The sequence below is a fragment of the Vombatus ursinus genome, unplaced genomic scaffold (genome assembly GCF_900497805.2).
Source record: "Vombatus ursinus unplaced genomic scaffold, bare-nosed wombat genome assembly UNPS02009173.1, whole genome shotgun sequence".
In the NCBI taxonomy this organism is placed as follows: Eukaryota; Metazoa; Chordata; class Mammalia; order Diprotodontia; family Vombatidae; genus Vombatus; species Vombatus ursinus.
The window spans coordinates 1,304,352-1,317,550 of record NW_020948951.1 but is presented as its reverse complement, the minus strand read 5'-3'; the positions used below and the strand labels follow the sequence as shown (position 1 = coordinate 1,317,550).

Genomic DNA, 13,199 nt, shown 5'->3' with positions numbered 1-13,199 from the left:
TCACAATCAGTACTGGGGTCCTCCTTGACCTTCAGCCCTCCTTCCAGGGGATGGAATACCTGGGCTCTCAGTGATATGTTCACAGAGACTTAGCCAACAGGAACATCTTGGTGGAGAGTGAGAGCCATGTGAAAATCGGAGACTTTGGCCTGGCCAAACTTCTTCCCCAGAACAAAGAATACTATGTGGTCAGGGAACCTGGCCAGAGCAATGCAATGCTGCCCCTAGATGCAGGTCACCTTCTCAGTCCACTCTGGATTTGGGACCCAGAACTGGATTGTTAACAAATATCTACCAGTTTCCACCTTTTCCTGAACCCTGAAGAAGTTTAGTCCCCTCTGTGCCAGATTTAGGTCCTCTTTTCACTCTGATGCACAGACTTTCCATATTCTGGAATGTTGTATAGCCATTCCTGACTAGACTCTGTCCCCAGTGTCTCTAGACCTCTTTGTCTCCCTCTCATCACTTGGCCTGGAAAAATGACTCACTGGTTTTTATTTCTTGGATTTCCTGATGAAGACTTGCATTTTTCTAGATGTTTGCGGAAAGTGAAAAAGGAGCTTGCTACACCTCTGCCCAGCACTTTGTCATCAACAAGCACACACTCTTGATTCAAGAAACTCCCAGACCTTTTGGGGGAAGAGGAAGGGCAGGAAATAAACATTTATGTAGTGCCCGTTATTTTCCAGGCATTGGGTGAAGTGCTTTACCGTCTCATTTGGTCTTCATAACAACCAAGGGAGATAGGTGCTGTTCTTACCTCCATTTTACAGTTGAGGAAACTGAGGCAAAAAGAGATTGAGTGATTTGCCCAAGGTCATAAAGCAAGTAAGTTTCTGAGGCTGGATTTGAGGTTAAATCTTCATGACTCCAGGCCCAGTGCTGTATCCACTTTGTCACCTAGATGCCTTGGGGCATTCTAGCTTCCTACCTGTCAAACCTCATCCTTGTCACATTACCAAACCATTTTCTCTTCCTATCATATAATTCCTTTTTTTTTTTTAACATCAATTAGTCCTGCCCTTCAAAGCCCCTCATTGGTTTTGTGTTACAGCCTGTTCACACCATGGACCTTTCTTCAGAGATTCTTATATTCCTGTTTTGCTGCCTGATAGCAATGCCAGTAGAATATTGTCATTCAAAAGATGGGGGGGGCAGCTAGGTGGCACAATGGATAGAGCACCAGCCCTGGAGTCAGGAGGACCTGAGTTCAAATCCGGCCTCACACACTTGATACTTGCTAGCTGTGTGGCCCTGGGCAAGTCACTTAACCTCATTGCGTAGCCAAAAAAAAAAAAAAAGATGGGCCTTCACTTTCATGAGAAGCTTAGAGTTATTAAAGGAGTTTTGCAATTTCATGAAGTCAGTTCAGCCCTTTCTCCTTTCTTTTGTTCAATTCTGAGTCCCACTCCTTGTCCTTCTGTACTGAGTATCCCAGCTCTTTAGAATTCATTGTGTATTGGGGGTGAAGCCAAGATGACAAGACTAGTAGGAAGCAGTACACAAAACTCCTCTAAATAGACCTAGAAAATACATCAGACTGAATCCCAAAAAGGAAATCCAGAAGAAATCACAGTGAGTTATTTGTCCAGCTCGAGTCAGCATAGGGAGACATTCAGAAAGGTCAGGACGATGGGGGCCCAGGGAGAAGCTGTGCACCAGGGTAAGAAGAGGTTCCGGACTCAGACTGGGGCACCTTCAGACCCATACCAGGTACCCTGGCAGCTTTTCATCCAGTATCCAGTTCTAATCACAGCTCTGGGGGGACAGGAAAGGGGACCTGTGCCAGGAATAGTGTTCCTAAGTAGAAAGGCCCTGGGCAATATAACCAGAAAGAAAGAAGTTCAGCAGCGGTGGTGTGGCTCAGACCTCTCCCCTGCCCCCAGGAGTAGAGCAGACTCTCAGTTCCAGCATCTAGCCCAGTGTGACCAGGAATAACCAGGGCAGAAATCTCAGACCAAAGAGGAGCCTGTGGTTCTGTCACTGAACCAGCAGAACTTTGCACTGGCTGAGAGGGGCGGGGTCTGGCAGCATATAGTCTTGAGTCTACCAAACCTAAGCCAGAAACTTGCAAAGATCAGACTAGAGGGTAGTAATTAGGCTTTGCCCTGGATCACATCATTTTGAGGGCACTGAAAGCTTTCGGATCTCTAGCCTGTCCCGAGACCCTGGCATAACACAATACTCAACACCCCAAGAAATTAGTAACATGAGCAGCCCAGATCTGCCTTCTAGAAGTGCAGCAGAGCCTAGACCTAAGATCAAGTCCAAAGTCAGGAAATGGGTTGGGAAGAAAGGCAAACAAAAAAAGAACTCCAGCATAATGAGCTATTGTGGCAGCAGGGAGACTCAAATCACATACACAGATGAGAATGATGCTAAAACATCTACAAGCAAAGCCTCAGAAAAATACATAGCTGGGACACAAACTCAACTGCAATTCCTGGAAGAGATAAAGCACAAGTTTTAAAAAGTTTTCATGAATTGTAAATTTATAATTTATTTAAAATTATAATTTTTTGCTAGGTAAAATTTTTTTATTAACCTTTTTTTCAAGCTTTAACTTTAGTCTTGTTCAAGCATAGTTGGGCTGCAAAGAATGAATTGTGTGTAACAATAAATGAAAAGAGCTGTAATGTCTAAAGGGCTTCAAAATATTGGAGATCTAATTCTCCATGTCTATAAACAAATGAAAAAATTCTTGAACAAAAAACTGGAAAAGAAATGAGAGCTATGGAAGAAAGAATTGGAAAGGCAATTAGCAGTTTGGCACAAGAGACACAAAACCTTGCCCAATCAATAATTAGTCAATTAGCAATGACAAGCCAATGGCTCCATGAAACAAGAAATACTAGAAACAAAACTGAAGAAAAAAAAATAGAACAAAATGTAAGGGATCTAATGGCAAAAACAAATGACCTGGAAAAGATTGAAGGAAAAAAAATTAAGAACTATTGAACTATCTGAACTCTTGTGATAAAAAAAAGAACTTAGATATCATATATCAAGAAATCATAAAAGAATACTGCCCAGATAGCACAGAACTAGAGGGCAACGTAGAAAAAGAAAGGAGCCACTAATCACTTCCTTAAAGAAACTCCAAAAATGGAAATTCCCAGTAACATAATAGCCAAAATCCAGAATTTTAGTCAAAGTAAAAATATTGCAAATAGTCAGAAAGAAAGGGTTCAAGTATGAAGTAGCTACAGTCAGGATTATAGATTTAGCAGCCTCCATTTTGAAGGGGTAGAGAACTTGGAACCTCCTTAAGGCAAAAGATATGGGCTTTTAGCCAAGAATAATCTACTCAGCAAAACTGAGTATAATGCTAAGGAAAGGCGGGTATTGGAGGAGGGGATGTTCTAGTGTATGTATATGGAATGGACCTTTAATGAGAGGACTTCCAAGCATTCCTGATGAAAAGACCAGAGTTTCATAAAAACTTTGAAGTTCAAACATAGGAGTTAGGAGAAATATTAAAAGAAAACCATGAAGGAATAACAAGAAACTACTTACATTCAAATATGAGCAGATGATACCTGTGTCTCTTCTGAACCTTATTATCATCAGGAGTCATAGAAAGAATCTGGACAAGGCCTAAGAGTAGAGGGTCCTAAGAGAAGAATGGAAAGAGGGAGGAAAAGGGCTACAATGGGGAGGAGGAGAGTGGAGGAGGAAGAAGAGAAAGGAAGTTTAGGGAAAATTATCTCGCTTAATCAAGGAGTCAGAGGAGGAGCTAACATTTGAACCTCACTCATCTGAACTGGTTAAAGGAAAGAATACACAAACACGCACACACACACACACAGAAATGCATTTCATTTCACAGGGAAATAGCAGGAAGAAGGAAGTAAGGGACAGGGAATTAGCAGGAGGTATGACTGAGGTATTAGTCCTAAGCAAAATAAATTCTAAGGATATACAAAAATACTTATGGCTCTTGAGATGGCAAAGAATCTGAGGGAGAACTCATAAATAGAGGAACAGATGAACAAATTACGCTGTATAAATGTGACAGAATCCTATTTTGTCATAAGAAATTATGAAAGGAATGGTTTTGGAGAAGACTCATATGAATGGATGCAGAGTGAAATGAATGGAATCAGGAGAACAATTTATGCAGTGGCAACAATATGGTAAAAAGAATGATTTTGAAAGAATTAGAAACTCTTATCAGTATAATGACCAACCACAATTCCAGAGGTCTAATGAACCTACCTCTTGATAGAGAGGTGAAAGCCTCAAAGAGCAGAATGAGATTTTTTTTGGATGTGGACAATGTGGAAATTTGTTTTGCTTGACTATACGTGTTTGTAATGGAGTTTTGTTTTCCGTTCTTTTTTTTTTTCCAGTCAGAGACAAGGTTTACTAGAACATCCATAATATTGGGCAGACTCTTAAGGAATCTAAGCATTTGTATCGCTATTGAAAGTGGGCCAGATTTCAAGAATCTGAGCCTTGGCTAGGTTATAAGAATCTGAGCACCTTAATGGAGATAAGATGGACCTTTTATACAGAAAGACTGTGGGAGAGATCTAAGGATCCAAGGGAGAATGGAATCTGGATAGGATAAAGGGTGGGAAGTGTCCAGGGGCAACTGGGATTTCCTTTTGTTCTTAAGCAGGGAAGGAGGGGCAGCTAGGTGGCGCAGTGGATAGAGTACCAGCCCTGAAGTCAGGAGGACCTGAGTTCAAATCTGGCCTCAGACCAAACACTTGACATGTACTAGTTGTGTGACCTTGGGCAAGTCACTAAACCCCAACTGCCTTAACAAAAAAAAAAAAAAAAAAAGGAACTTTATGATGTGGGAGGTAGGAGAGAGTGAATTCCAGGCACATGGGAGAGCTGGGAGATGGAGCGTTATGAGTGAAGAAGAGAGAAGGCCAATTTCCCTGAATTAATCAAAGAAAACTGATATCTGGAGAGATCAGTTGTGGCCAGATTGTGTAGGGCATTTAAAGAGTTTAGATCTTATCCTACAGACAATTAGAAGCCACTGGAGTTGACCGAATTGGGGAATCCCGCGGTTATAGCTATGCTTAAGAAAAATTACCTTGGCAGCTGAATGCAGCGTGAATTGGAGAAGTGCAAGGGTGGGGAACCTGCAGCCTTGAGGCCACACGTGGCCTTCTAGGTCCTTGGGTGCGACAATCTGTTCTGTGAAGTTTGGATTCCATCAAAGAGCCCAACTTGAGGACCTAGAGGGCCACGTGTGGCCTCGAGGCTACAGGTTCTCCACCCCTGGAGTAGTGAGACTCCAGTTAGGAGGCAGTTGCATAATCTAGGTGAGAGGTATTGAAGAAATGGTGGCCACGAGTGGAAAGATCTTGGTGATTCTCCTAAAGCACAGGCTGGATGATGTGATCCCCTACTCGATAAACTCCAGTGATACCCTGTTCCCCCAGGATCAAATATGACATCCTCTGCGCAGCATTTCAGGTCCTCTATAACTTGAGCCAATCCCAGTTTTCCAGGCTTCTTACACTTCACCCTTTACTGTCCTCCACATACTCTAGGATTCAACACCACTGACTTACTTGCTGTTCCTTACACATGACACCCCATCTTCACATGCATGCCTCTGTGCTGCTGTCTCCCATGCCTGAAATACTCTCCAATAGATAGAGGACTAGACCTGGAGTCAGGAAGACATGAGTTCAAATTCAGCCTCAGATCACTCGTTAGGGATAGCCTAGAAGGGCTACCTAAAGACTGGAGGCCCCATCAAGGTTTGAGGGGGCTATGATTTCACACACTGTGTAGCCGGGCTCAAGTATCCTTCCCTGCTCGCTCCATCCATCCACCCCCTGAATCCAGACAAAGATAGATACCTCGCTGCTATTCCTGAGATTTTATTACAAATTAACAGGAAGGGGAGAAGAGAGAGACACAAAGCAACAGTCCTTCCCATCGCTCCCCTCCATCAACTTTCTCAACAATTTCTATAAGTCAGCAACTGTCTCCAACCCCCTCTCATGGAAGAACCGGTGGGACTGTCGTTCTGTGGGAGCCTGTGTACGGGCAAAGTAGGACAGAAGGGAGGGGGTGCCAGAACCCCTGCCAGCAGCTGGTGGGCCTCCCGCCTCTTCCTCTGAGTCCTCCCTGCATGGGGGAGGAATGTGCCATAGTTTAGGCAGATGCACAAGCCAGAGTGATTCCCACCACTCCAGCCTTCTCCCCAACCCTCCACCAATCCCTAGAGGCCCCGAATGGCCTCTAGCCACCTGGCCCAAGAGTGCTGAGGTCAACATGTTGCCAGCCAGCTCCTTTGTTCCTCCCCCAAGGGGGCTCAGGGTCACCCACCAGCGAACAGGCACAGCACGTCCATCCAGAATGAGCTGAGCAGTACTCCAGCTAAAGCGGACGAACTGGGGAAAGCCAAAAACGGGGTCCAGGCACTGGGACAGCCACTCCTTGGTCTTGGGGTCTGGGAAAGAAGGAGGGTCACAAAAGAAGGGTCATGGTTGGGCAGGTCCAAACCAGGTGGAATAAATCTTGGGATCTGGAGGACCAGGATTCTGGGGTCCATTAACACATAGTCCCCCTGTGAGCCCTCCTGTGAGCTTCAGTTCCCTCATCTGTGATGGTCAACCACACTTGCTCCTGCAGATACTCCACCCCCTTAATTCTGCTCTTTCTGGGTTCCCCTTCCATCTGCCTAACTATTCCTCAGTCTCCTTTACTGGACAACCATCTGGTGTCTGCTCCCTAATCAATTAATTATTGGGTCTTTTTAAAAACATCTGCTACATGCCAGGCACAGTGATTATAGAGAGAAAAAAGAAAACGAACCCTGCCCTCAAGGAGCTTACATTCTAACCAGGGAAAACAGCACATACCTATACAGGTATATACAACACAAAGAGAAATGATACTAGCATTCATATAACATTCTAAAGATCCCAAAGAGCTTTTCACATCATCTCTTTTGAGCCCCAACAACCCTGTGGAGTGGGTGTACTTACTATCTATGCCATTTTACAAATGGGGAAACTGAGGCTCAAAGAGATTTATCAGAATCACACAGTAAGTATCTAAATCAGGATTTGAACTCGGGTCTTTTTGACTCCAAGTCCAGGGTTTTATCTGAAGTGCCACCTACCTACCTTTACAGGCTTATCTGAGAGACTTACCTGCACATACAAGGTGATTTTCAGGGGAAGTCCCGGGAGGACACCAAGAAAGGTCTCAGCATCTAAGCTGAACCTTGAACAAAATGAGGGGCTGGGATTCTGACAGATGAAGGCTGAGGAAGAAGTGCACTACAGAAGCGGGTGGTGGCCAGTAAAAATGTAGGAAAGCCAAACATGGAGTGCTGGGCACACAAAACAGCAGGAAGGGCGGGTCTGCCTGCACCAAAGTGGTTAGAGAGAGGAGAGATTTGCAAAAACAAAGGAAAAGGGGACAGCCAGGTGGCACAGTGGATAGAGCACTGGCCCTGGAGCCAGCAGGACCTGAATTCAAATGCGGCCTCATAATCCTTCCTAGCTGTGTGACTCTGGGCAAGTCACTTAACTCCAATTGCCTCACTAAAGAAAAAAAAAAAAGAAAGGAAAGGACAGGTGAGAACAGGACTGTAAAAGGCTCTGAATGTTGAGCAGAGGAGTTTATAGTGGATCCTGGAAGTAATAGGGAGCCACTGGAGGTTAACAGGTAGAACGGTGAGTTGGTCAGATTTGTACTTTAAGAAAATCAGTTTGACAGCAGTGTAAAGGATGGATTGGAGAGTACAGAGACGAGGCAGACACCCCAATGAGAAGTCTACTGCAATTAATCTAACAGCTCAGAGGAGAGCTGATAAGGGGCTGAACTAAGGTGGTTTGGGTGCGAGTGGAGACATGGAAGTAGAGAGAAGAGATCCTGTGGAGGAAGAAACAAGATCTGAAAACTAAATGAAACATCACACCCATCAGACCGGCCAACATGACAAAACAGAACAATGACAGATGTTGGAGAAGATGTGGGGAAATCGGAACACTAGTGCATTGTTGGTGGAGTTGTAAGTTGATCCAACCATTCTGGAGAGCAATTTGGAACTATGCCCAAAGGACTATAAAACTGTGCGTACCCTTTGACCCAGCAATAGCACTTCTGGGGCTGTATCCCAAAGAGATCATAACAATGGGAAAAGGACCCACATGTACAAAAATATTTATAGCAGCTCTTTTTGTGGTGGCAAAGACTTGGAAATTGAGAGGATGCCCATCGATTGGGGAATGGCTGAGCAAGTTGTGGTATATGAATGTAATGGGATACTATTGTGCTATGAGAAATGATGAACAGGTAGACTTCAGAAAAACCTGGAAAGACTTGTATGGACTGATGCTGAGTGAAGTGAGCAGAACCAGGAGAGCATTGTACACAGTAACAGCCACAATGTGAGATGACTAACTTTCATTGCTCTTCTCAGCAATGCAAGGATCAAAGACATCTCCAAAAGTCTCATGATGGAACATGCTGTCCATATCCAAAGAAAGAACTATGGAGTTTGAAGGAGGATCGAAGCATACTACTTGCTCTCCTTTTTTGTGTTGTTTTGTTTTGTTTCTTCTTTCTCGTGGTTCTCCCATTGGTTCCAATACTTCTTTACAACATGACTAATGTGAAAATGTTTAATATGAATGTATATGTAGAGCCTATATCAGATTGTACACTGTCTTGGGGAGGGGAGGGAGGGGGATAAAATTTAAAACTCAAAAGTTTATGGAAGTAAATGTTGAAAACTAAAAATAAATTAATTAATTAAAAGGAAAAAAAAAGAAAACTAAGTAAATAGGGACAGCCAGGTGGCACAGTGGATAGATCACCAGCCCTGAAGTCAGGAGGACCTGAGTTCAAATCCAGTCTCAGACCAGACACTTGACAGTTACCAGCTGTGTGACCCTGGGCAAGTCACTTAACCCCAATTCCCTCCCAAAAAAACAAACAAACAAACAAACAAAAACTCTCTCCTGTTTCATACCACCAACTGCTCACTGGTGAACTCTACCACCACTGTCCCAACCAAACCTCCGCCTCCCACATCTCCACAAAGAATTTATCATCTCCCCTAGCCCCATCTCTAAAACTTTGCTGTTTTTTTAATTTAATTTTTAATTTAATTAAAAAAACTTCACCATCCTTCCACTAGCTCAGATTTACAGCATCAGCCTTGCTTAGCTCTCTTTCCTCTCTCCCACCCCCCACATCTAATCATTTGCACAGCTGTTGATCCTGTCTCCACAACATCTCCTATACCTATTTGGCCTCTTCTCTAGTCACATGGTCACCATCCTCATTACATTTCCTCTGAACTACTCGAACAGTCTCCTAAATGGTCCTTTGGTTTCCAGTATCTACCTTCTCCAACCCACCTTCCAAACAATCGCCAAAAAGTCTCTGGTGGCTCTCCAGTGATCCTAGGGTAATATAGAAAGCCTGCCATTTAAAGCCACTTCACAGTTTGGATTCAGTCAAAGGGTTGAACTTGAGGACCTAGAGAGCCATAGGTGGCCTTGAGGCCAAAGGTTCCCCACCCCTGTCTTAGACTCTCTAGTTTCCTTTGAGGCTCCTAAAGAAAATCTTCCCTGATCTCACGTTACACCCTCCCAATGTAAACTCGAGGGATAGAAAGAGAAACATTTCATTTTTGTCTTTGTCTCTCCGGCACCTAGCGTGGTACAAGGAACACAGCTGAATTGTTTAATAAATGCTGGCTGAGTTGAGCTGAGCACTGGTTTGAGAATCAGAGAATCTCTGGGTTCCAGTCTCATTACTCTCATTTACTCTCTGAGTGATTTTGGAGAAGTCCCTTCATTTCTCTGGGACTTGGTTTTTTTAGATATAAAATGATGGCATCGGATGGACAATATGATCTCCATGTTTATTTCCATCTCAGACTTTGTCTCATGCCCCCTTGTGGCCATATTACAGGGTGGTCCCCTCTTTAACCCAGTCTTAGCTTCACAGGGGAAGGGGGGGGCGGTGGGGGGAAGGCCACTGGTTTGACTTTGACACTCACCATTGGGATAGCCAGACCCATAATCCATTTTCAGGTTCCCGAGGTCTTCCAGAAACTTCCATTTCTTCACGACGTGGTCTCGAGCAACCTGGAGGGGGTAGGCTAGGTAAAGGTGGGTATGAGGCCAAAGGCAGGTTGGTACATCTCTCTTGTGGGTATGTAGTAGGCACTTATCTGGGTCTGGGGAGTCCAGACAACACGATGGGAGGGGAACTCACCTTGGCACAAATGCTGGCAGCGCTGACCACAGGGAAGAGGGAGTCAGCTTTGGGTCGAACAGTCACCTCTATCTCTGGAAACCTCTCCTGAAGTTTTTGCTGGTACTTGTCAGCCGGTCCCACTGTATCCACAAACACCTGGAGAGACCAGGGGATAAAGGTCAGAGTAGGGGAAGCCCCAATTGGCCCAACTTCCCCCTACCCCATAGGTGCCACTGACCTGAGTGACCCTCACACCCTGATCCAGAGCCAGCTGCACCAAGGCCATGGCAGTGTCGTGAGAAAGGGAGTTCAGGTTATACTTGGCCCTAGGAGGAAACACATGGATATGCTCATACCCTGCAGGGCCCCAGCTCTTATTAAAGGGCAATTAAGTATCTTTGTTGAGGATACTTAAGGATTCCCACCACCTAACTTGAGCCTGGCGTGACTTTGCCTTTCCAAGGCAGGGTCTTGAAACCTCATAGACCTTATGGCTGGAAAGGACTTTAGACAGCAGCCAATTACCTCATTCATTTAACAGTGGGAGAAACTGAGGCCCAGAAAGGAGGAAGGAACTTGTTCAAAGTCACACAGCTGCTAAGTGGGGAAAAGGGGGAAGCAATGTCATAGAGTGAAGAGGGTATTGGAATTGGAAACAGGAAAATCAGGATTCAAATTCTGCCTCTGACATTTACTAGGTAGATGGCCTTGAGCAAGAAGTTAAGAGTTCTCTGAGGGGCAGCCAGGTGGTATGGTAGATAGAACTCTGGCCTTAGAATCAGGAAGACCTGAGTTCAAATCTAACCTCAGACACTTGACACTAGCTGTCTGACCCTGGGCAAGTCACTTAACCCTGACTGCCTTACAAAAAAAAAAAAAAGCCTCTTAAGTCTCTTCCAGCTCTAAATCTGTGACCCTATGACTCAAACTCAGGTCTTTTGGAGACCTTACTGTATTTCAAAGGCTATAGAGGAAGAATGACTAAATTCAATGAGAGTGAGCCACTTTGGAGTGGATCGAAGACATGTCTTACAGTCAGGAAGAACTGGGTTTAAATCCCACCTGAAAAACTTCATAGCTTATGTTTGGTATGACTTCACAGGGATAATCTATATCAAATTGCTTGCCTTCTCAAGGATCAAGGAGGAGAAGGAGGAAGGGAGAGAATTTTGAACTCAAAATTTAAAAAAAGAATGTTAAAAAAAAATTTTACACTAATTGAGAAATATTTAATGAAATAAAACTATATTGGGAAAACTTGATAGCTGTGTAACTATAGATACATGGGCATTTAACCTCTCTGTGCCTCAGTTTCCTCATCTGGGGTTAGCTAGGTGACACAGTGGATAAAGCACCAACCCTGAAGAGGACCAGAGTTCAAATCCGGCCTCAGACACTAGCTGTGTGACGTTGGGCAAGCCACATAATCCTGTTGCCCCCATACACAAAAAAAGCTTTTTTCATCTGGAAAATGAAGGAACTTTATACTCTATGATCCCTTGCAGTTCTGAACCAATAATCTTTAATAGTGTAGAGGCCATGTTAGAGTCAATCTAAGGAAGTACTTTCTAACAGGGCTATACAAAAGGGAAATGAGCTTGCTCAGGCAGGGTTAAGTAGGTTTTACTCTACTTGAAGTTGACGAGCAAAGGATGGGTGACCACTCCATGGAGGGGATGTTGGGTAAGGTATGTGTTGAGCTAGAAGATGATGCCCAAGATCCCTTTCCAGCTCTGAGACCCTATACCCCGAAATCTAGTGTTCTTGACATTACCCAGGTTGAGTGGCACAAGGGTCAAGTTGCTGCCCACCCAAGAACAGCCCTCACCGCCTCTGCATGCTGGTGGAGATGAGGTTCGGGGACAGAATGTCCAAGGCCCAGCCCACAAAGCTCCGGGCCTGATCTAGTTTCCCAAAGAGTCTCTCCCTCTCTGCTTCCGATAGGGTCTTTGAGTCTGTCAGGGTGGAAAAGAGAAGAAATGCAAGGAGGGGAGGCTTAGTCACAGGGGCACAATCCTGTCCCCACCCCCCACCCCATACCCCATACCCCACATACTTTTCCTTTCCAGGAAAGCCAGTAGTGCAGGACTCACCTGCCACCTTCAGGGCCTCCAGGTTGCTCAATTTGGACAAGGGGCAAAAGCAGATGCCGTAGACCATGGGGCCTGGCAAAAGGTGAGAGCTAGAGTCAGATGCCTTCGGGTCCGAATCTTGGATCTTGACTCCCCCAGGCCAGAGCCTACTCTCCAACCACGGCCAACCCCACAGCAGTCCTTTAGCCCAACTGCTCTACAACCAGGGCCCACCTCCAGGGGGCAATTTGCCACCCCTCAGAAGTGCCCATCCTGGAGCAACCCCCAGCCCCACTGCAACCCACCCCTAGCCTAGAGCTCACCTGTCCTACAACCGATGCATCCCACAGCCCCCGTGCAATACGCCCTAGCTCGAAGCCCACCCCAGGACAAGCCCGGATGCAATCCTCCCCTCCCCGCCCCAGCACGCAGGCTCCAGCCCGGGCCCCAATCCCACCCAGAACAGGCCCTCGGCCGGCCTCATCGATGCCCAGGCAGCAGTCCTCGGTGCGGCACAGCTCCGGTACGGGCGAACTCAGACGGCAGCTGCCTGTGTTGTCCCGCTCAAAGTCTCCCAGATCCATGCTCCCAGCAAACCAAGCAGTCTCGGACACTGGCCGGGAGATCCCGCAACTAGCACAGGTCTAGGCGGGCTCCCCGCCCCCGGAAACGTCTGAGCCAATCCTGAACTAGCTGTATATCCTCGTAGCTTCCTGGGAGTTGTAGTTCATCAGCAAGAGCGCCACCTAGCCGTGCGTCCCAGGTCAATCACAGATTCACTAAGCATTGTAAAAGGATTTGGAAACGAAGAAACCTAGAATTTCAGGAACTGGGAGGGAGCTCAAAAACCACCTGATCCAAGCTCTCCTCTTAAGCATGAATCTCCCGTCGAACATCATCCACCTGTATCCATCTATAATGCTTTTT

The 13,199-nt window shown here is 45.5% G+C and overlaps 1 protein-coding gene across 1 annotated transcript; it reads right to left on the bottom strand.

Annotated features, from left to right (window-relative positions):
• Positions 1-5,836: 5,836 nt before the first annotated feature.
• RNASEH2A (ribonuclease H2 subunit A) lies at positions 5,837-12,950 on the bottom strand. Its single transcript, XM_027850815.1, has 8 exons — positions 12,730-12,950; positions 12,294-12,365; positions 12,029-12,155; positions 10,439-10,526; positions 10,219-10,356; positions 10,001-10,088; positions 6,304-6,427; positions 5,837-6,102 (listed from the first exon to the last, which is right to left on the bottom strand). Exons 1-8 carry the CDS (start codon positions 12,854-12,856, stop codon positions 5,943-5,945), a joined length of 924 nt encoding a protein of 307 aa, XP_027706616.1. The 5' UTR covers positions 12,857-12,950; the 3' UTR covers positions 5,837-5,942.
• Between the last annotated feature and the right edge of the window lie 249 nt (positions 12,951-13,199).